Here is a 24,934-nt window from a genome sequence, read left to right on the forward strand (position 1 = left end):
ACCAACATCGTCCTCATACATGTCGACACACACGTACCGACACACAGCACACACACAGGGAATGCTCTGATAGAGGACAGGACCCACTAGCCCTTTGGAGAGACAGAGGGAGAGTTTACCAGCACACACCAAAAACGCTATAATTATATAGGGACAACCTTATATAAGTGTTTTCCCTTATAGCATCTTTTTTATATATTTCTAACGCCAATTTAGTGCCCCCCCTCTCTGTTTTAACCCTGTTTCTGTAGTGCAGTGCAGGGGAGAGCCTGGGAGCCTTCCCTCCAGCCTTTCTGTGAGGGAAAATGGCGCTGTGTGCTGAGGAGATAGGCCCCGCCCCTTTTTCGGCGGCCTCGTCTCCCGCTCTTAACTGATTCTGGCAGGGGTTAAATATCTCCATATAGCCTCCGGAGGCTATATGTGAGGTATTTTTAGCCAAAATAGGTATTCATTTGCCTCCCAGGGCGCCCCCCTCCCAGCGCCCTGCACCCTCAGTGACTGCCGTGTGAAGTGTGCTGAGAGGAAAATGGCGCACAGCTGCAGTGCTGTGCGCTACCTTTAGAAGACTGAGGAGTCTTCTGCCGCCGATTCTGGACCTCTTCTTACTTCAGCATCTGCAAGGGGGCCGGCGGCAAGGCTCCGGTGACCATCCAGGCTGTACCTGTGATCGTCCCTCTGGAGCTGATGTCCAGTAGCCAAGAAGCCAATCCATCCTGCACGCAGGTGAGTTCACTTCTTCTCCCCTAAGTCCCTCGTTGCAGTGATCCTGTTGCCAGCAGGACTCACTGTAAAATAAAAAACCTAAGCTAAACTTTTCTAAGCAGCTCTTTAGGAGAGCCACCTAGATTGCACCCTTCTCGGCCGGGCACAAAAATCTAACTGGCTTGGAGGAGGGTCATAGGGGGAGGAGCCAGTGCACACCACCTGATCGGAAAGCTTTACTTTTGTGCCCTGTCTCCTGCGGAGCCGCTATTCCCCATGGTCCTTTCAGGAACCCCAGCATCCACTAGGACGATAGAGAAAAATACATCAACGTTACCTTTATCCAGCGATGTCGACTCCTCCTGCAGAGCGATTGACCACCTGGCAATAGCTTTTGCAATCCAAGCACAGGCTATAGTAGGCCGTAATATAGCCCCAGAAGCCGTATAAATGGATTTTAGCATAGCATCCACCTTGCGATCAGCCGGGTCCTTCAACTCGGTAGATCCCACGACTGGTAAAACCAGCTGTTTTGACAGCCTGGAGACAGAGGCGTCAACTATCGGCGGAGACTCTCACTTCTTTCTATCTTCCTCTGGGAAGGGAAAAGCATCCAAGACCCTCTTAGGGATCTGAAATTTATTTTCCGGAGTTTCCCAGGCTTTTTCAAAGATAGCGTTTAATTCTTTGGATGCTTGGAAGGTGAGGGGGGGGGGCTTCTTATTATCTGTAAAAAAGGCCTCCTCCACCTGTTCAGGAGCTGTGTCAGAAATATGTAAAATATCCCTCACAGCTTCAATCATCAACTGCACCCCCCTAGCAAGTGATGCTGTCCCCCTCGACACATCCCCGTCACCGTCTGCAGTGTCAGAGTCGATGTCCGTGTCATCCTGTGTAAGCATTGCAAGTGCACGTTTTTGAGAATGTACCGCAGCTGACCCCGAGGAAGCAGTATCAGACCATACAACCATAGAGGACTGCAGGATCTGAGTAGCATGCTCAGTCCTAGAAATCCTGTCAGAAATCTGAGAAATAGTCCACCTCAGAGAGACTAACCATTCTGGCTCTCTAGCTGGGATCTGTGCTACAACAGTACAATCCTGATTACACGGTATGGAGTCTTCCTCGGAAGACAAATCCTCTGCAGCATATGAAACAGTGTCCCTAGACATGTTGTCACACACACCAAACACCCCACAAACACACAGGGTATTCACAAGACAGAGTTGCCCCCCAAGAATGGCAGAGAGACACAGAGATTGGAGCCAACCCACATACAGCGCTATTAGAGGTATAGGGAGACCCCAACCCACTCTGACTGTGTCCCTTAATAGGTGACACAGCCTATAATACAGCCCCCCCCCCCCCCCTTCTACAACCCCCTGGTACTGTACAGATAGCTGGGGCTGCACTGGAGGGACCTGGACATCCACTAGTAGTGATTGCAGGCAGGAAAAATGGCGCTGAACGCTGCTGGGTCCGTTCTAAGGAGAAGCTCCGCCCCTTTAATGGCGCTGTCTTCGCGCTCTTGAAGATTATACTGGCCTGAGGAAATTTGTGCTGGCTGAGATCCGCGGACCCCGACAGGCTGGAAATGGTCAGTGTAGGGTACCTTGCTGGCTCAGGGCGCCCCTCACAGCGCCGCATCGCAGTACCGCTGAGCCGTCCGGAAGTGCATTTAATACCGCGCTCCCACCCTTAAGCTGCCCTCTTCACAATGATCCCCCGCTTGTAAGGGGGGACAGTGACTAACTCGCCACACTTCAGCTCTGTGAGGGGATGGCGGCTGGCTGCAGAGGTCAGCGTTCCCCTGTGGCGGGGCGCAATCTGTCCCGTCTGGAGCTCACCGTCCAGTCAGCGGAGGCAGTGGCTCAAGACCCCGCAGGGAGGACACTGCTCTCCCCCCCCCCCCCCTCAGTCCCTCGATGCAGGGGGGGGGGGGGTTGCCAGCAGCCTCACTGTAAAAAAACAAACTCTAAAATAAGCTTTTCTAAAGAAGCTCTGTAGAGCTCCCCTAGCTGTGACCGGCTCCTCCGGGCACATTTTCTAAACCGAGTCTGGAAGGAGGGGCATAGAGGGAGGAGCCAGCCCACACTATTAAACTCTTAAAGTGCCAATGGCTCCTGGTGGACCCGTCTATACCCCATGTTACTAATATGGACCCCAGCATCCTCTAGGACGTAAGAGAAAAAGAAATAACACTAACTCTCTCTGCATGTTACATCTGCCCAGAGCCGGATTAAGAGGGGGTGGGGGGCAGGGGGTACGTACCCCGGGCCCCACGGTTTTAGGGGGACCCCCAGGTGGAGCAGCTCTGTCCCAGCTCTGAAGGTCTCCCTGTCCTGCCAGCTACAGCAGCAGCTTTGTGCTACAGTCAGCACACGCTGCTGCGTGTTTGCAGGTCTGTAGTGCTGCAGGGAGGCTGCTGCCGCTTAGCAGCAGCAGTTTCTTCTGCCTGTGTGGGTGTGTAGAGGGGAGCGATCACACTGATCGCTCCCCCCTCTGGATTTACCCCTAGCTGAGGGGACAAAATCTCATTAAAAATACCAATTCCTGGAATTTGCGTAAGGGGGCATGGCCATGCATCCCAGGATTAGGTCACACCCCCAACCCCGCAGCAGGCGCAGCAATGAGATAGGGCCCCCCTGGCTCAAGTGCCCTGGGCCCCCAAACTCATAATCTGCCCCACCTGCAGTGCACATGGTTTTGCTCATTAGAGAAAGATTTTGCTTTTGCGATCAGGTCTGAATTAGGCCCAAAGTACCAACCAATCAGCTCCTAACTGACATTATAGCCGGTGTTTGAAAAATGACACTTAGCAGCTGATTGGATGGTACTTTATCTTTGTGCAATGTATCACTGTCCAACGCTTGATAAATCTGGGCCAATGTTTGGTACTGTTGAGAACGCGACAATCAACCCTACACCACAAGCTCGCTGCCTAGGTGTCATCCATGACTCTGAACTGTCCTTTGTTCCCCACATTTAATCTGTCTCAAAATCATGTTACATGCATCTAAAAAACATATCTAAAATACGACCATACCTTATGACATTGCAAAAACTAATCCATGTTCTCATTATCTCACTCACGCATTGATTATTGCAATAGTCTTCTTACTGGTCTTACCAAAAAGAGACTCTCACCACTACAATCCATTCTGAATGCAGCTGCGAGGCTAATCTTCCTCGCTAGATGTTCATCGTCTGCAAACCCACTATGTCAGTCCCTCCATTGGTTACCTGTATTCTATATAAAATACTGTCACTTACACACAAGGCTATTAACCATACTACACCAACATACATCTCTTATCTCAAAATATCTCCCAACCCGGCCCCTTCGCTCTTAACAAGATCTATGTCTCTCATCCACACTCATTATTTGCTCCCATGCACGATTGCAGGACTTCCTTCAGGCTGTACTCTGTGGAATGCCCTACCATGCACATAAAACACTCTCCTCTAGTCTCCAAAGCTTCAAGTGTTCCCTGAAAACTCCCCTAATCAGATAAGCTTATCAAATTCCTGAACTGCTCACATAACCTTCATAAGCTTTCCTTTCCAATTATATCCCCACTGTACAGTCCACACATATCCTCCACAGATTTTCTCATTCTTCACTTTCCCTTCCTACTGACCCTGGTTCATCATTGCTGTGATATGATATATCATGCAGCCCATCAAGAACCTTTGCAATCTGGTGGACAACTTTGCAATAGATAGCATCCTTGAACATCAATGCCTATTGCCCTATAGATTGTAAGCTTGCGAGCAGGGCCTTTCTACAGTACCTCTATGGCTGTTATTACTCAGTTTTGTCTTATCATTGTATACAGTTGTAAAGCGCAACTAAATTTGCTGCGCTATATAAGAAACTGTTAATAAATAAATAATATAAAATGCATGCTTGTTCCAATCAGTAGAACAGATGTACAAAAAATAAGAATTTACTTACAGATAATTCTATTTCTCGTAGTCCGTAGTGGATGCTGGGGACTCCGTCAGGACCATGGGGAATAGCGGCTCCGCAGGAGACAGGGCACAAAAGTAAAAGCTTTAGGATCAGGTGGTGTGCACTGGCTCCTCCCCCTATGACCCTCCTCCAAGCCTCAGTTAGGATACTGTGCCCGGACGAGCGTACACAATAAGGAAGGATTTTGAATCCCGGGTAAGACTCATACCAGCCACACCAATCACACTGTACAACCTGTGATCTGAACCCAGTTAACAGCATGATAACAGCGGAGCCTCTGAAAAGATGGCTCACAACAATAATAACCCGATTTTTGTAACAATAACTATGTACAAGTATTGCAGACAATCCGCACTTGGGATGGGCGCCCAGCATCCACTACGGACTACGAGAAATAGAATTATCGGTAAGTAAATTCTTATTTTCTCTGACGTCCTAAGTGGATGCTGGGGACTCCGTCAGGACCATGGGGATTATACCAAAGCTCCCAAACGGGCGGGAGAGTGCGGATGACTCTGCAGCACCGAATGAGAGAACTCCAGGTCCTCCTCAGCCAGGGTATCAAATTTGTAGAATTTTTCGACGTGTTTGCCCCTGACCAAGTAGCAGCTCGGCAAAGTTGTAAAGCCGAGACCCCTCGGGCAGCCGCCCAAGATGAGCCCACCTTCCTTGTGGAATGGGCATTTACATATTTTGGCTGTGGCAGGCCTGCCACAGAATGTGCAAGCTGAATTGTACTACACATCCAACTAGCAATCGTCTGCTTAGAAGCAAGAGCACCCAGTTTGTTGGGTGCATACAGGATAACAGCAAGTCAGTTTTCCTGACTCCAGCCGTCCTGGAAACCTATATTTTCAGGGCCCTGACAACATCTAGCAACTTGGAGTCCTCCAAGTCCCTAGTAGCCGCAGGTACCACAATAAGCTGGTTCAGGTGAAACGCTGACACCACCTTAGGGAGAAACTGGGGACGAGTCCGCAGCTCTGCCCTGTCCGAATGGACAATCAGATATGGGCTTTTGTGAGACAAAGCCGCCAATTCTGACACTCGCCTGGCCAAGGCCAGGGCCAACAGCATGGTCACTTTCCATGTGAGATATTTCAAATCCACAGATTTGAGCGGTTTAAACCAATGTGATTTGAGGAATCCCAGAACTACGTTGAGATCCCACAGTGCCACTGGAGGCACAAAAGGGGGTTGTATATGCAGTACTCCCTTGACAAACTTCTGGACTTCAGGAACTGAAGCCAATTCTTTTTGGAAGAAAATCGACAGGGCCGAAATTTGAACCTTAATGGACCCCAATTTGAGGCCCATAGACACTCCTGTTTGTAGGAAATGCAGGAATCGACCGAGTTGAAATTCCTCCGTGGGGGCCTTCCTGGCCTCACACCATGCAACATATCTTCGCCACATGTGGTGATAATGTTGTGCGGTCACCTCCTTCCTGGCTTTGACCAGGGTAGGAATGACCTCTTCCGGAATGCCTTTTTCCCTTAGGATCCGGCGTTCCACCGCCATGCCGTCAAACGCAGCCGCGGTAAGTCTTGGAAACAGACATGGTACTTGCTGAAGCAAGTCCCTTCTTAGCGGCAGAGGCCATGAGTCCTCTGTGAGCATTTCTTGAAGTTCCGGGTACCAAGTCCTTCTTGGCCAATCCGGAGCCACGAGTATAGTTCTTACTCCTCTACGTCTTATAATTCTCAGTACCTTGGGTATGAGAAGCAGAGGAGGGAACACATACACCGACTGGTACACCCACGGTGTTACCAGAACGTCCACAGCTATTGCCTGAGGGTCTCTTGACCTGGCGCAATACCTGTCCAGTTTTTTGTTCAGGCGGGACGCCATCATGTCCACCTTTGGTCTTTCCCAACGGTTCACAATCATGTGGAAGACTTCCCGATGAAGTCCCCACTTTCCCGGGTGGAGGTCGTGCCTGCTGAGGAAGTTTGCTTCCCAGTTGTCCACTCCCGGAATGAACACTGCTGACAGTGCTATCACATGATTTTCCGCCCAGCGAAGAATCCTTGCAGTTTCTGCCATTGCCCTCCTGCTTCTTGTGCCGCCCTGTCTGTTTACGTGGGCGACTGCCGTGATGTTGTCCCACTGGATCAATACCGGCTGACCTTGAAGCAGAGGTCTTGCTAAGCTTAGAGCATTGTAAATTGTCCTTAGCTCCAGTATATTTATGTGGAGAGAAGTCTCCAGACTTGATCACACTCCCTGGAAATTTTTTCCCTGTGTGACTGCTCCCCAGCCTCTCAGGCTGGCATCCGTGGTTACCAGGACCCAGTCCTGAATGCCGAATCTGCGGCCCTTTAGTAGATGAGCACTCTGCAGCCACCGCAGAAGAAACACCCTTGTCCTTGGAGACAGGGTTATCCGCTGATGCATCTGAAGATGCGATCCGGACCATTTTTCCAGCAGATCCCACTGAAAAGTTCTTGCGTGAAATCTGCCGAATGGAATCGCTTCGTAAGAAGCCACCATTTTTCCCAGGACCCTTGTGCAATGATGCACTGACACTTTTCCTGGTTTTAGGAGGTTCCTGACTAGCTCGGATAACTCCCTGGCTTTCTTCTCCGGGAGAAACACCCTTTTCTGGACTGTGTCCAGAATCATCCCTAGGAACAGTAGACGTGTCGTCGGAAACAGCTGCGATTTTGGAATATTTAGAATCCACCCGTGCTGTCGTAGAACTACTTGAGATAGTGCTACTCCGACCTCCAACTGTTCTCTGGACCTTGCCCTTATCAGGCGATCGTCCATTTTCTTTGAAGAAGAATCATCATTTCGGCCATTACCTTGGTAAAGACCCGGGGTGCCGTGGACAATCCAAACGGCAGCGTCTGAAACTGATAGTGACAGTTCTGTACCACGAACCTGAGGTACCCTTGGTGAGAAGGGCAAATTGGGACATGGAGGTAAGCATCCCTGATGTCCAGGGACACCATATAGTCCCCTTCTTCCTGGTTCGCTATCACTGCTCTGAGTGACTCCATCTTGATTTGAACCTTTGTATGTAAGTGTTCAAATATTTCAGATTTAGAATAGGTCTCACCGAGCCATCTGGCTTCAGTACCACAATATAGTGTGGAATAATACCCCTTTCCTTGTTGTAGGAGGGGTACTTTGATTATCACCTGCTGGGAATACAGCTTGTGAATTGTTTCCAATACTGCCTCCCTGTCGGAGGGAGACGTTGGTAAAGCAAACTTCAGGAACCTGCGAGGGGGAGACGTCTCGAATTTCCAATCTGTACCCCTGGGATACTACTTGTAGGATCCAGGGGTCCACTTGCGAGTGAGCCCACTGCGTGCTGAAACTCTTGAGACGACCCCCCACCGCACCTGTTTGTACGGCCCCAGCGTCATGCTGAGGACTTGGCAGAAGCGGTGGAGGGCTTCTGTTCCTGGGAATGGGCTGCCTGCTGCAGTCTTCTTCCCTTTCCTCTATCCCTGGGCAGATATGACTGGCCTTTTGCCCGCTTGCCCTTATGGGGACGAAAGGACTGAGGCTGAAAAGACGATGTCTTTTTCTGCTGAGATGTGACTTGGGGTAAAAAAAGGTGGATTTTCCAGCTGTTGCCGTGGCCACCAGGTCCGATGGACCGACCCCAAATAACTCCTCCCCTTTATACGGCAATACTTCCATGTGCCGTTTGGAATCTGCATCACCTGACCACTGTCGTGTCCATAAACATCTTCTGGCAGATATGGACATCGCACTTACTCTTGATGCCAGAGTGCAAATATCCCTCTGTGCATCTCGCATATATAGAAATGCATCCTTTAAATGCTCTATAGTCAATAAAATACTGTCCCTGTCAAGGGTATCAATATTTTCAGTCAGGGAATCCGACCAAGCCACCCCAGCGCTGCCCATCCAGGCTGAGGTGATCGCTGGTCGCAGTATAACACCAGTATGTGTGTATATACTGTTTAGGATATTTTCCAGCCTCCTATCAGTTGGCTCTTTGAGGGCGGCCGTATCTGGAGACGGTAACGCCACTTGTTTTGATAAGCGTGTGAGCGCCTTATCCACCCTAAGGGATGTTTCCCAACGCGCCATAACTTCTGGCGGGAAAGGGTATACCGCCAATAATTTTCTATCGGGGGAAACCCACGCATCATCACACACTTCATTTAATTTATCTGATTCAGGAAAAACTACAGGTAGTTTTTTCACACCCCACATAATACCCTTTTTTGTGGTACTTGTAGTATCAGAAATATGTAACACCTCCTTCATTGCCCTTAACATGTAACGTGTGGCCCTAAAGGAAAATAAGTTTGTTTCTTCACCGTCGACACTGGAGTCAGTGTCCCTGTCTGTGTCTGTGTCGACCGACTGAGGTAAATGGGCGTTTTAAAGCCCCTGACGGTGTTTGAGACGCCTGGACAGGTACTAATTTGTTTGCCGGCCGTCTCATGTCGTCAACCGACCTTGCAACGTGTTGACATTATCACGTAATTCCCTAAATACGCCATCCATTCCGGTGTCGACTCCCTAGAGAGTGACATCACCATTACAGGCAATTGCTCCGCCTCCTCACCAACATCGTCCTCATACATGTCGACACACACGTACCGACACCCAACACACACACAGGGAATGCTCTGATAGAGGACAGGACCCCACTAGCCCTTTGGGGAGACAGAGGGAGAGTTTGCCAGCACACACCAAAACGCTATAATTATACAGGGACAACCTTTATATAAGTGTTTTCCCCTTATAGCATCTTAATATATAATCATATCGCCAAATAAGTGCCCCCCCTCTCTGTTTTAACCCTGTTTCTGTAGTGCAGTGCAGGGGAGAGCCTGGGAGCCTTCCCACCAGCAGTTCTGTGAGGGAAAATGGCGCTGTGTGCTGAGGAGAATAGGCCCCGCCCCCTTTTCGGCGGGCTTCTTCTCCCGTTTTTCTGACAACCTGGCAGGGGTTAAATACATCCATATAGCCCCAGAGGCTATATGTGATGTATTTTTAGCCAGTATAGGTATTTTCATTGCTGCCCAGGGCGCCCCCCCCAGCGCCCTGCACCCTCAGTGACCGTTGGTGTGAAGTGTGCTGAGAGCAATGGCGCACAGCTGCAGTGCTGTGCGCTACCTCATGAAGACTGAGAAGTCTTCAGCCGCCGATTTCTGGACCTCTTCTCTCTTCAGCATCTGCAAGGGGGTCGGCGGCGCGGCTCCGGTGACCCATCCAGGCTGTACCTGTGATCGTCCCTCTGGAGCTAGTGTCCAGTAGCCTAAGAAGCCAATCCATCCTGCACGCAGGTGAGTTCACTTCTTCTCCCCTAAGTCCCTCGTTGCAGTGAGCCTGTTGCCAGCAGGACTCACTGAAAATAAAAAACCTAATAAAACTTTTACTCTAAGCAGCTCTTTAGGAGAGCCACCTAGATTGCACCCTTCTCGGCCGGGCACAAAAACCTAACTGAGGCTTGGAGGAGGGTCATAGGGGGAGGAGCCAGTGCACACCACCTGATCCTAAAGCTTTTACTTTTGTGCCCTGTCTCCTGCGGAGCCGCTATTCCCCATGGTCCTGACGGAGTCTCCAGCATCCACTTAGGACGTCAGAGAAATACACATTTAAACATGTAATGCTGCCCCTGCAACACAAGATGAGAATAGAAGAGCAAATGGACTGACAAATAAGCTCCAGAGAACTAATTATACAATGTGCCATGCTTTTAATCAAATACATTATCAGTATCATTTAGCAATCAAATACACATCTGTATTACCCATGGCAGTCAAGACACCATGAATTTCTTGCATGACATTTCTATACAACTCCTTCTGCCATTCTTCCAAGCACATCCAGTCTTCTTCAGAGAAATACACAGCAACATCATTAAACGTCACCAAGGTCTGAAACAAACAATTATTTAACATGATCAGGGCTGCTCAGTGTTATATTTAAGAAAATAGATTTTAGTACTTATTCTTTATTGCTGACATGTATTTCTGTTACCAGTCTGGAAGTGGTTATATAAATAAAATGCCACTGTCTCTTACAGGGCTATGCAGTGCAACAATCCCTTGGAGTGGCACATAGTGAGCGAGAATTGTAAGGTGGATTTAAAGATTAGATGCAGCATGAGAGAAGTCTTAAGGGGAGTACTCATGGAGAGATCCATGCTTAAAATCTAAGCAATCTGACTAGATTGCTTAGATTTTAAGCACAGATCACTCGTGTGTACCCCCACAGCGATAGCGATACGCTATCGCCGGTGCTAGATTGAGCCCGCATGCAGGCCAATCTAGCACGTCGCACATTTCACCCGCTGGGTGAAATGAGCGCCCCCCCTTCCTCCCCCGCATCGCTCAGCACACATCGCGCTGTGCTGAGCGGTGGGAGAGATGTGTGCTGAGCGGTTCGCTCAGCACACATCTCTCCCGTGTATACCAGCCTTTAGAGACGAGAGTGATACAGGTCAAGTTGACAGAGGGAGGTCATGTGCGGAGTAGAATTTACACTACAAATGAGGACTTTGAGATAAGGGAGATGATTCGAGAGGTACTCCATTGTTCAGGGCTTTGTAGGTATATACTACAATTTATAATTGTGAGACAATTTTTCTCAGTATAAGCGCCCAATGTAAACATCAAATAGATATGACATATACGTCCCTTGAAGATGTTCAGTATGTTGATCCTCAATTGTTCAACGAATGTTCTCAATTGATGTGATTAGTATCCAGTCATTGTTATATGGAAACAAAAAAAGCAAACATACAATGTGTAGTATTGTTTTTTATATGGTATTATTTTTATATAAAAAAGTCCTTTATCCCATCAGAATGAAAAAAATAAGATTTTACTTACCGATAAATCTATTTCTCGTAGTCCGTAGTGGATGCTGGGGACTCCGTCAGGACCATGGGGAATAGCGGGCTCCGCAGGAGACAGGGCACATCTAAAAAGCTCTTTAGGTCACATGGTGTGTACTGGCTCCTCCCCCTATGACCCTCCTCCAGGCTTCAGTTAGGTACTGTGCCCGGACGAGCGTACACAATAAGGAAGGATCTTGAATCCCGGGTAAGACTCATACCAGCCACACCAATCACACCGTACAACTTGTGATCTGAACCCAGTTAACAGTATGATAACAAAACGAAGTAGCCTCTAAGAAGATGGCTCACAACAATAGTAATAACCCGATTTTTTTTGTAACAATAACTATGTACAAACATTGCAGACAATCCGCACTTGGGATGGGCGCCCAGCATCCACTACGGACTACGAGAAATAGATTTATCGGTAAGTAAAATCTTATTTTCTCTAACGTCCTAGTGGATGCTGGGGACTCCGTCAGGACCATGGGGATTATACCAAAGCTCCCAAACGGGCGGGAGAGTGCGGATGACTCTGCAGCACCGAATGAGAGAACTCCAGGTCCTCTTTAGCCAGAGTATCAAATTTGTAAAATTTTACAAACGTGTTCTCCCTTGACTACGTAACTGCTCGACAAAGTTATAATGCCGAGACTCCTCGGGCAGCCGCCCAGGATGAATGCCACCTTCCTTGTGGAATGGCATCTACATATTTCGACTGTGACAGGCCTGCCACAGAATGTGCAAGCTGAATTGTACTACAAATCCAGCGTGCAATAGACTGCTTAGAAGCAGACGCACCCAGCTTGTTGGGTGCATACAATATAAACAGCAAGCCGTCCTAACTATATATATATATATATATATATATATATATTTATTTTTAGGGCCCTGACAACGTCTAGTAACTTGGAGTCCTCCAAGTCCCCAGTAGCCTCAGGCACCACAATAGGTTGTTTCAGGTGAAAACGCTGACACCCCTTTAGGAAGAAACTGGAGACGAGTCCCAGTTCTGCCCTGTTCAAATGGAAAATTATAATATGGGCTTTTGTAAGACACAGCCGCCCATTCTGACAATCGCCTGGCCGAGGCCAGGGCTAACAACATGGTCACTTTCCATGTGAGATATTGGTCAACAGCATGGTCACTTTCCATGTGAGATATTTCAAATCCACAGATTTGAGCGGTTCAAACCAATATGATTTTAAGGAATCCCAACACTATGTTGAGATCTCACGGTGCCCCTAGAGGCACAAAAAAACTGTATATGCAATACACCCTTTATAATCTGGACTTCAGGAACTGAAGTCAATTTTTTTCTGGAAGAAAATCTACAGGGCCGAAATTTAAATCTTAATGAACCCCAATTTGAGGCTCAAAACACTCCTGTTTTCAGGAAGTGCAGAAATCGACCTAGTTGAATTTCCTTCGTGGAGCCTTCCTGGCCTTACCCACGCAACATATTTTCACCACATGTGGTGATGACGTTGTGCGGTCACCTCCTTCCTGGCTTTAACCAAGGTAGGTATGACCTCTTATGGAATGTCTTTTCCCTTCAGGATCCGGCATTCAACCGCCATGCCGTCACACGCAGCGGCGGTAAATCTTGGAATATACATGGTACTTGCTGAAGCAAGTCCCATCTTAGCTCCCCAGGCCCTTAGTCCTCTGTGAGCATCTCTTGAAGTTCCGGGTACCAAGTCCCTCTTGGCCAATCCGGAGCCACTAGTATAGTTCATACTCCTCTATGTCTTATAATTCTCAATACCTTGGTTATGAGAAACAGAGGAGGGAACACATACACTGACTGGTACACCCACGGTGTTACCAGAACATCCACAGCTATCGCCTGAAGGTCTCAAGACCCGGCGGAATACCTGTCCCGTTTTTTGTTCGGGCGGGACGCCATCATGTCCACCTTTGGTCTTTGCCAACGGTCCACAATCATGCTGAAAAACTTCCCTATGAAGTTTCCACTCTCCCGGGTGGAGGTAATGCCTGCTGAGGAAGTCTGCTTCCCAGTCGTCCACTCCCGGAAAGAACACTGCTGACAGTGCTATCACATGATTTTCCGCCTAGCGAAAAATCCTTGCAGTTTTGACACTGCCCTCCTGCTTCTTGTGCCGCCCTTTCTGTTTACGTGGGCGACTGCCGTGATGTTATCCCACTGGATCAATACCGGCTGACCTTGAAGCAGAGGTCTTGCTAAGTTTGGAGCATTATATATTTGCTCTAAGCTTATTTATGCGGAGAGAATTCTCCAGACTTAATCACACTTCCCTGGAAATTTTTTCCTTGTGTGACTGTTCCCCAGCCTCTCAGGCTGGCCTCCGTGGTCACCGGCATCCAATCCTGAATGCCGAATCTGCGGCCCTCTAGAAGATGAGCACTCTGTAATCACCACAGGAGAGACACCCTTGTCCTTGGATATAGGGTTATCCGCTGATGCATCTGAGGATGCGATCCGGACCATTTGTCCAGCAGATCCCATTGAAGAGTTCTTGCGGGAAATCTGCCGAATGGAATTGCTTCGTAATAAGCCACCATTTTTACCAGGACTCTTGTGCAATGATGCACTGACACTTTTCCTGGTTTTAGGAGGATCCCGATTATCTCGGATAACTCCCTGGCTTTCTCCACTGGGAGAAACACGTTTTTCTGGACTGTGTCCAGAATCATCCCTAGGAACAGTAGACGTGTCGTCGGAAAAAGCTGCGATTTTGGAATATTTAGAATCCACTCGTGCTGTCGTAGCACTACTTAAGATAGTGCTACTCCGACCTCCAACTGTTCTCTGGACCTTGCCCTTATCAGGAAAGCGTCCATGTTTCTTTTAAGAAAATTCATCATTCCGGCCATTACCTTGGTAAAGACCCGGGGCGCCGTGGACAATCCAAACGGCAGCGTCTGAACTGATAGTGACAGTTCTGTACCAGGAACCTGAAGTACCCTTTGTGAGAAGGGCAAATTTGGACCTGTAGGTAAGCGTCCCTGATATCCAGTGACACCATATCGTCCCCTTCTTCCTGGTTCGCTATCACTGCTCCGAGTGACTCCATCTTGATTTGAACGCTTGTATGTAAGTGTTCAAATATTTCAGATCTCACCGAGCCGGTTGGCTTCAGTACCACAATATAGTGTGGAATACTACCCCCTTCTGTAAAAGGGGTACTTTGATTATCACCTGCTGGGAATACAGCCTGTGAATTGTGTGAGGGGGAGACGTCTCGAATTTCTAATGTACACCTGGGATACTACATGTAGGATCCCGGAGTTCCCTTGCGAGTGAGCCCACTGCGTGCTGAAACTCTTGAGATGACCCCCTACCGCACCTGAGTCCGCTTGTACGGCCCCAGAGTTATGCTGCGGACTTGGCAGAAGCTGTGAGGGGCTTCTGTTCCTGGGAATGGGCTGCTTGCTGCAGTCTTCTTCCCTTTCCTCTACCCCTGGGCAGATATGACTGGCCTTTGCCCGCCTGCCCGTATGGGGACGAAAGGACTGAGACTGAAAAGACTGTGTCCTTTCTTGCCGATATGTGACTCGGGGTAACAAAAGGTGGATTTTTCAGCTGTTGCCATGGCCACCAGGTCCAATGGACCGCCCCTTTATACAGCAATACTTCCATATGCCGTCTGTAATCTGCCTCACCTGACCACTGTCGTGTCTTCGTCTGGCAGATATGTACATCACATTTACTCTTGATGCCAGAATACAATATATGCCTCTGCGCATCACGCATATATAGAAATGCATCCTTAAAATGCTCTATAGTAAATAAAATCTTGTCCCTGTCAAGGGTATCAAAATTTTCAGTCAGGAAATCCGACCAAGCCCCCTCAGCGCTGCACATCCATGCTGAGGCGATTGCTGGTCGTAGTATAACACCAGTATGTGTGTATATACTGTTATGATATTTTCCAGCATCCTATCAGCTGGCTCCTTGAGGCGGCCGTATCTGGAGACGGTAACGCCATGTTTTTACAAGCGTGTGAGCGCCTTATCCACCCTAAGGTGTGTTTTCCAACTCGCCCTTACTTCTGGCGGGAAAGGGTATACCGCCCATAACTTTCTATCGGAGGAACCCCACGTATCATCACACACTTCATTTAATTTATCTGATTCAGGCAAAACTACAAGTAGTTTATTCCCACCCAACAAAATACCCTTATTTGTGGTACTTGTGGTATCAGAAATATGTAACACCTCCTTCATTGCCCTTAACATGTAACTTGTGGCCCTAAAGGAAAAATACGTTTGTTTCTTCACCGTCGACACTGGGGTCAGTGTCCGTGTCAGTGTCTGTCGACCGACTGAGGTAAATGGGCGTTTTTACAAGCCCCTGACGGTGTCTGAGACGCCTGGACCAATACTAATTTGTCCGCCGGCTGTCTCATGTCGTCAACCGGCTTGCAGCGTGTTGACATTATCACGTAATTCCATAAGTAAGCCATCCATTCATGTGTCGACTCCCTAGAGAGTGACATCACTATTACAGGCAATTTGCTCCGTCTCCTCACCAACATTTTCCTCATACATGTCGACACACACGTACCGACCTATAGCACACACACAGGGAATGCTCTGATAGAGGACAGGACCCACTAGCCCTTTGGGGAGACAGAGGGAGAGTTTGCCAGCACACACCAAAATGCTATAATTATACAGGGACAACCTTTATATAAGTGTTCCTCCCTTATAGCATTTAATATATATTTATATCGCCAAATCATTGCCCCCCCTCTCTGTTATAACCCTGTTTCTGTAGTGCAGTGCAGGGGAGAGCATGGGAGCCTTCCCCTCAGCCTTTCTGTGAGGGAAAATGGCGCCTGTGTGCTGAGGAGAATAAGCTCCGCCCCTTTCTCGGCGGGCTTTTCCTCCCGGTTTTTTAATACTGGCCTGGGTTAAAATACATACATATAGCCTTAATGGCTATATGTGGTGTATTTCTTTTGCCAAATTAGGTATTTATATTGTTGCCCAGGGCGCCCCCAGCAGCGCCCTGCACCCTCCGTGACCGTGTCAGTGAGCCTGTGAGACAACAATGGCGCACAGCTGCAGTGCTGTGCGCTACCTCTATGAAGACTGAGAAGCCTTCTGCCGCCTGTCACCGGACCTCCGTCTTCAGCGTCTGTAAGGGGGATCGGCGGCGCGGCTCCGGGACGAACCCCAGGCTGACCTGTGTTCCGACTCCCTCTGGAGCTCAGTGTCCAGTAGCCTAAGACTTCAATCCTCCTGCACGCAGGTGAGTTGCAAGTCTCTCCCCTAAGTCCCACGTTGCAGTGATCCTGTCGCCAGCAGGTATCACTGATTAGTTTAAACCTAAAAAAGACTTTTCTAAACAGCTCTATAAGAGAGCCATCCAGGTTGCACCCTACTCGGCCGGGCACAGAAACCTAACTGAAGCCTGGAGGAGGGTCATAGGGGGAGGAGCCAGTACACACCATGTGACCTAAAGAGCTTTTTAGATGTGCCCTGTCTCCTGCGGAGCCCGCTATTCCCCATGGTCCTGACGGAGTCCCCAGCATCCACTAGGACGTTAGAGAAAGACGGTAGCATGAATAGGGGATCTATATGAGGTGCGTACCCCAACTCACACTAGGAAGAACGGATATGTGCACATAAAGGTTTCTTTAGATTTCTTCACCCTTTCTGTGTATCCTTCACCATAAAGTATGCATAGAAGAGCATACCTAAACTCACTTTAAAGTGGAGATGAGCCAAGTGTATAAAGGTATCTTTCACATATATTTCTATATCAATAAAGGTGCTTACCACACTCACAAGATGAAGTGTGGAAATGTTCCTATCAAGGTATCTTTTGGATCCACAGCTGTTTCAGACTTCAGGGTACCAATGCGTAGTTGGACAGTTATAAATCCAAAAAGAATGAAAATGGTGCCAATCAATCCATTTTTTTTTTTTAAAATAATGTTTTAATTAATACAAAATCCCATAGCTGGGAAAGAGACACATACATGGATGAAAGACAATCGCTCCTCAGAAGGAAAATCAAAATAAAAATGGAATTTGCACCAACAAAGAAATATTAAAAAATATTTTAAAAAATCCAATTTTTTGTATAAAGTGCACTAGGTAATAAAAAATACCTTAGAGGCTGGCTTTTTGTTTTTTTGGAGTTGAAAGGAGTTGCACAGTGCCCAAAGTTGTCGAGGCGTTTCGGCTCAGCAGGAGCCTTCCTCAAGACATGCCGAAACCAAAAAACCAGCCTCTAAGGTATTTTGTACTGTGGATCCAAAAGATACCTTGATAGGAACATTTCCACACTTCATCTTGTGAGTGTGGTACGCACCTTTATTGATATAGAAATATATGTGAAAGATACCTTTATACACTTGGCTCATCTCCACTTTAAAGTGAGTTTAGGTATGCTCTTCTATGCATACTTTATGGTGAAGGATACACAGAAAGGGTGAAGAAATCTAAAGAAACCTTTATGTGCACATATCCGTTCTTCCTAGTGTGAGTTGGGGTATGCACCTCATATAGATCCCCTATTCATGCTACCGTCTTTTTTCATTCTGATGGGATAAAGGACTTTTTTATATAAAAATAATACCATTTAAAAAACAATACTACACATTGTATGTTTGCTTTTTTTGTTTCTATATAACAATGACTGGATACTAATCACATCAATTGAGAACATTCGTTGAACAATTGAGGATCAACATACTGAACATCTTCAAGGGACGTATATGTCATATCTATTTGATGTTTACATTGGGCGCTTATACTGAGAAAAATTGTGTCTTTCTTTTGTGTTCAATTTTCGTTTTTTGTGGGGTGTGGTGGCATCCCACTAGACAATTTATACTTGTTAAAGCTGCCCTGCGCACATTTCAAATACCCTAAAACCCCCTTGGTCAATTTATAATTGTGATCTGTGCATATAATGCAGCAAGTATGGACTATGATGACTGGCATAGAAGAGTGGAACATAAAGTCCAGAAAAAGTGTATACATCTGGTTGTGGCATGTCCAATAGACAAAGTGGAGCCAACCTGTTCAGCTAATGTAATATTATTTCTCTTACATCCTAGAGGATGCTGGGGTCCACATTAGTACCATGGGGTATAGACAGGTCCACTAGGAGCCATGGGCACTTTAAGAGTTTAATAGTGTGGGCTGGCTCCTCCCTCTATGCCCCTCCTACCAGACTCAGTTTAGAAAATGTGCCCGGACGAGCCGGTCACAGCTAGGGGAGCCCCATAGGAGTTTTTCTATTTTTTTTTTTTTTTTTTTTTTTTTTTTAGAGTTTAGGCAAAGGGAGGCTGCTGGCAACAGCCTCCCTGCTTCATGGGACTTAGTGGGGGAGTAGTGTCCAACTCTCTGAGGTTAATGGCCATTATCTCTGCTGACAGGACACTGAGCTCCTGAGGGTGTCAATCGCAAGCCCCTGAGGCGACCACTCTTTCCCACTGCACTGCCGCCACCCCCTAACAGAGCCAGAAGACGTCGGTGGTGAGTTGGACACCAGTATCCCGACAAGCGGGGATTCGGTGAGAATGGCGGCATCAGGGTGGGAGCGCAGCGCTGCGGCTGCGCTTCAGAGGGCTCAGAGGCACAGAGATGTGGCGCTGTGAGGGGAGCCCTGGGCCAACGCAGACACTCTTACACTGGTCATAGAAGCTATCAGGGACACTGTACTGCTGCTAGCATTGATTACCTCAGGCTAGTATAATCTTTAAAAGTGCGGGAAGAAGCGCCATTTTAGGGGGGTGGAGTTTCTCCTCAGAGCGGATCAAGCAGCTCACCAGCGCCATTTTCTCCCTGCAGATCGCATACAGAGACGCTGACAGGGATCGCTGACCCTCAACATAACTCCAGCTATCCTGTGCGGTACCAGGGGGTTATAGAAGGGATGGGGGGGGGGGGAGACGGGGGGGGGGGGGGGGGGGGGAGAGTTGTACATTACTGTACTGTCTATTAAGGTTGCACACTCAGCGCCAGGCAATTGTTTTATAACTGTCTACTGGGGTGTTGTTTGGGTTGGCTCCATAACTCTGTCTCTCTGAAGATACTTGGGGGAAACTGTGTCTGACATTTTCGTGTGTGTGCGTGTTATATATCTCACATCACCATGTCTCGGGACTCTGGGGGTCATTCCGAGTTGTTCGCTCGCTAGCAGTTTTTAGCAGCCGTGCAAACGCATAGTCGCCGCCCATGGGGGAGTGTATTTTTGCTTTTCAGGAGTGCGAACGCCTGTACAGCAGAGCGCCTGCAAACACATTTTGTGCAAAACAAGACCAGCCCTGTAATTACTTATCCTATGCGATGAGTGGCACGGTAATGACGTTAGATACCCGCCCAGCAAACGCCCGGCCACGCCTGCGTTTTTCCAAACACTCCCAGAAAACGGTCAGTTGACACCCAGAAACTCCCACTTCCTGTCAATCTCCTTGCGTTCGGCTGTGCAATTGGAATCGTTCCTAGAGCCAGTGCAAAACCACAAAGGACTTCGTACCCGTACAACGCGTGTGTGCATTGCGGTGCATATGCATGCGCGGATTAGCCGTTCTTTTCAATGATCGCTGCGCAGCGAACAACGGCAGCTAGCGATAAACTCGGAATGACCCCCTCTGTATCTTGTGCTGCAGCGTATGTATCTTCTCTAGAAGAGTCCATTCCATGTACTCAGGAATGCAATACAATGTCTCAGCCCTCTGAACCCGAACCCAAGTGGGTGGCTTCTATTAAGGGGATGATATCCCAGATTTCATCTAGGATAGCTCATTATGAGACCGAAACACAGGTTTTAAAACAATCTGTGGAGGTTTTGTCGTATTCATCTCCCACTACCTCCTCTAAGTCCCCTGGTATATGCCCCCAAAAGCGTGCTCTTGCCCAGGTAATGCAAGTCGACACAAATACAGACTCTGATACGGGTGACGGTGATGGGGACATTCTGCGGGGGGAGGCATCCCTTGCTAAAGGGGTGCAGCTAATGATTGAGGCCTTTCGGGATGTTTTACACATTACTGACAAGGTACCTGAACAGGTCGAGGAGACTTTCTTTACAGACAATAAGAAAGTCTCCCTTACCTTTCCTGCGTCTAGGGAATTAAACGCAATATTTGAAAAATTCTGGGAAAACCCAGAGAAAAAATTCCAGATCCCAAAGAGAGTTCTGGTTGCTTTTCCTTTCCCTGAAGATGATAGGAAAAAGTGGGAAAACCCTCCAACAGTAGACGCTTCGGTTTCTAGATTGTCTAAAAAGGTGGTTTTACCTGTCCCTTGGTCTACCATTTTGAAAGAAATGGCAGACAACAAGATTGAGACTATGCTCAAATCCATATACACTGCTTCAGGCGTGGCGCTTAGGCCCACTATTGCTTGTGCATGGATTTCTAAAGCCATAGTAAAGTGGTCAGGCACGTTACTAGAGGATTTAGATACTATGTATAGAAGCGATATTGAAATGTTTTTACGTCACATACAGGATTCTGCGGGTTTCATGGTGGAGGCCATGAAGGACCTTGGTAATCTGACTGCATGGACGTCTTCCATGGCTGTCTCGGCATGCAAGGGAATCTGGCTGCGCCAATGGTCTGCGGATGCAGAATCCAAAATGAGTGTGGAGAACCTACCTTTCACAGGTCTGGCTCTATTTGGGGAAGCTTTGGATGCATGGATCTCCACAGCAACCGCGGGTAAGTCAACCTTTCTTCCCTCAACCACTCAGACGCCAAAGAAATCCTTCTCTGCGTCTACAATGCAGTCCTTTCGGACCACAAAGGTTAAGAAGTCCAAGTACCCTTCCACCTTCTTCAGAGGTGGTCGGGGTAAATCCAGAAAACCTGCACCGGCAGGTTACCAGGAACAGAAACCGGGTCCTGTTTCCTCAAAATCCTCAGCAAGACGCTGGGGCTCCCAGCCTGGAGGTCGGGCAGGTGAGAGCACATCTAAGAAATTTCAGTCAGGTCTGGGCATCCTCAGGCCTGGACCCCTGGGTACAAGATATCGTAACTCAGGGGTACAAACGAGAATTTCAAGAGCTCCCACCTCACAGATTTTTCAAATCAGGCTTACCAGCTTTGCTGACAAAAAGGGCTATCTTATAAGACGCCATTCAAAAATTGGAAAGGGCAAATGTCATTGTTCCAGTTCCATCTCACCTGGAAAACAAGGGTTACTACTCAAACCTTTTTGTGGTGCCGAAGCCAGATAGTTCAGTCAGACCAATATTGAATCTCAAATTGTTAAATCCATATTTGAGGGAATTCAAGTTCAAGATGGAATCTCTAAGAGCGGTGATCTCAGGTCTGGAGGAGGGGGAATTCATGGTATCCTTGGATATCAAGGATGCATACCTTCACATTCAGGCTTATCTCAGGTTTGCGCTGTTGGATTGTCACTATCAGTTCCAGGCGCTGCCATTCGGCCTATCCACGGTACCAAGGGTAATGGCAGAAATTATGCTTCTGATCCGCAAACATGGTGTAAACATAATTCCATATCAGGACGATCTGCTGATAAAAACATCATCCAGGGAGAAGTTTTTGCAGTCCATTGCTCTCACGATTCGACTGCTCCAGGCTCATGGTTGGATCCTGAATCTTCCAAAGTCTCATTTGGAGCCGAGAATAATGTCCTTCCTGGGGATGATTCTCGACACGGAAGTTCAGAGGGTGTTTCTACCGGTGGAGAAAGCATTGGTGATCCAATCAATGGTCCGGGATGTCCTGAAGCCAGCCCGAGTATCGGTTCATCAGTGCATTCGCCTTCTGGGAACATGGTTGCCTCCTACGAGGCTCTACAGTACGTAAGATTTCATGCACGGTCTTTCCAGGTGGATCTCCTGGACAAATGGTCAGGATCTCATCTTCACATGCACCAAAGGATACGTCTGTCGCCAAAAGCCAGAATCTCGCTCCTCCGGTGGCTGCAGACTTCTCACCTAATGGAGGGCCGCAGGTTCGGGATTCAGAATTGGATCCGTCTAACCACGGATGCAAGTCTCAGAGGTTGGGGAGCAGTCACTCAAGGGAAAAACTTCCAATGAAGGTGGTCAAGTCTGGAATCCATCCTTCCAATAAACATTCTGGAACAAAGAGCCGTGTACAACAGTCATCTACAGGCGGCACATCTTCTAAAAGATCAAGCCATTCAAGTTCAGTCAGACAATGTAACGACAGTGGCCTACATAAACCGACAAGGCGGAACGAAGAGCAGAGCTGCAATGTCAGAGGTAACAAGAATCATCCTCTGGGCGGAAATACACGCTGTGGCGCTGACATCAATCTTCATTCCAGGAGTGGACAACTGGGAAGCGGACTTCCTCAGCAGACATGATCTCCATCCAGGAGAGTGGGGCCTCCACTCAGAGGTGTTTGCAGGGGTGACAAGTCTTTGGGGCATACCTCAAATAGACATGATGGCCTCACGCCTCAACAAGAAGCTTCGGAGGTATTGTTCCATGTCGAGGGACCCACAGGCAGTGGCGGTGGACGCCCTGGTAACTCCATGGGTGTTCAAGTCAGTGTATGTGTTTCCTCCACTTCCACTCATCCCAAGGATTCTCAAAATAATCAAAAGAACAGGCGATCCTCATTGCTTCCTGGACTGGCCAAGAAGTGCTTGGTACGCGTATCTTCTGGAGTTACTGCTGGAAGATCCGAGGCCTCTTCCTCTTCGAGAGGACCTTCTACAACAGGGGCCGTTCGCTTATCAAGACTTACCACGGCTACGTTTGACGGCATGGAAGTTGAACGCCAGATCTTAGCTCGGAAAGTCATTCCGAAAAAGGTTACTCCTACCCTGATCCAGGCTAGGAAAGGGGTAATGTCTAAACATTACCATCGCATTTGGAAAAAGTATGTGTCTTGGTGTGAATCCAAGAAGTTTCGGTGGAGTTTCAACTTGGGCGGTTTCTCCTCTTCCTGCAAGCAGGTGTGGATGTGGGCCTACGTTTGGGCTCCATAAAGGTCCAGATTTTGGCCTTGTCCATTTTCTTCCAGAAACAGTTGGCTTCCCTCCCTGAGGTTCAGATTTTCTTGAAAGGGGTGCTGTACATCCAGCCTCCCTTTGTGCCTCCTACGGCACCTTGGGATTTTAACGTGGTGTTGCATTTCCTGCAATCAGATTGGTTCGAGCCTTAACAAGAGGTTGAGGTCAAGTTTCTCACTTGGAAGGCGGTCACACTGTTGGCATTAGCTTCTGCTAGGCGTGTCTCAGAATTGGGTGCATTGTTCCTGCAAGAGCCCCTACTTGATTTTCCATGAAGATAGAGCTGAGCTCAGGACGTGTCAGCAGTTTCTTCCAAAGGTTGTGTCGGCTTTTCATACCAACCAACCTATTGTGGTGCCAGTGGCTACTGACTCCCCAATTACCTCAAAGTCCTTGGATGTTGTGAGGGCTTTGAGGATTTATGTGAAGAGGACTTCACGTTACAGAAAGTCGGACTTTCTGTTTGACCTTTATGATCCCAACAAGATTGGGTGTCCTGCTTCTAAGCAGACGATTTCTCACTGGATCAGGTTCACTATCCAGCATGCTTATTCTACGGCAGGCTTGCAGTGTCCAAAATCTGTTAAAGGCCCACTCTACTAGTAAAGTGGGTTCTTCCTGGGCGGCTTCCCGGGGTCTCGGTTTTACAGCTTTGCCGAGCAGCTACTTGGTCGGGGTCGAACACATTTGCTAAGTTCTACAAGTTTGATAGTTTGGCCTCTGAGGACCTAAAGTTTGGTCAATCAGTTCTGCAGGAGCCTCCGCGCTCTCCCTCCCGTACTGGGAGCTTTGGTACATCCCCATGGTACTAATGTGGACCCCAGCATCCTCTAGGACGTAAGAGAAAATATGATTTTAATTACCCACCGGTAAATCCTTTTCTCGTAGTACTTATAGGATGCTGGGTGCCAGCCCGGTGCTTCGTTTTCCTGCAGTTGTTACTTGGTTCAATACTGCCTTGTTACTTGGTTGAGTACTGTTTTGTTACTCGGTTAAGTACTGTTGTTCAGCTGTTGCTGAATTGTTTCAAGCTGGTTAGCTTGGTTTGCCTTGTATGTGTGAGCTGGTGTGAATCTCGCTACTATCTGTGTATTTCCTTTTCTCAAAGTATGTCCGTCTCCTCGGGCACAGTTTCTAGACTGAGTCTGGTAGGAGGGGCATAGAGGGAGGAGCCAGCCTACACTGTTAAACTCTTAAAGTGCCCATGGCTCCTAGTGGAACGTCTATACCCTATGGTACTACTGTGGACCCCAGCATCCTCTACGGACTACGAGAAAAGGATTTACCGGTAGGTAATTAAAATCCTATTTTTCCTCTAAATGTTAATGAACCATTATATTTTTGCCCTGCAATCATGTTTGTGGCATGGACAAATTTATATTTTTAAACATATAGGCACTTTCACATACTCACCTATCTATGGGCTACATTCAATTACATGCAGTAAT

At 47.9% G+C, this 24,934-nt stretch overlaps 1 protein-coding gene across 6 annotated transcripts in view; it reads right to left on the reverse strand.

Moving 5' to 3' along the window:
* The window catches only part of LOC134966326 (zinc finger protein OZF-like), a 227,664-nt gene that overhangs the window by 89,361 nt on the left and 113,369 nt on the right, over positions 1-24,934 (reverse strand). For all 6 annotated transcript variants that reach the window (XM_063942983.1, XM_063942986.1, XM_063942985.1 and 3 more), the window contains one exon: positions 10,428-10,554. In XM_063942983.1, the coding sequence (XP_063799053.1) occupies positions 10,428-10,554 (127 nt within the window). The remainder of the gene's footprint in view (positions 1-10,427; positions 10,555-24,934) is intronic.

The sequence above is a fragment of the Pseudophryne corroboree genome, chromosome 10 (assembly GCF_028390025.1).
Source record: "Pseudophryne corroboree isolate aPseCor3 chromosome 10, aPseCor3.hap2, whole genome shotgun sequence".
Lineage (NCBI taxonomy): Eukaryota > Metazoa > Chordata > Amphibia > Anura > Myobatrachidae > Pseudophryne > Pseudophryne corroboree.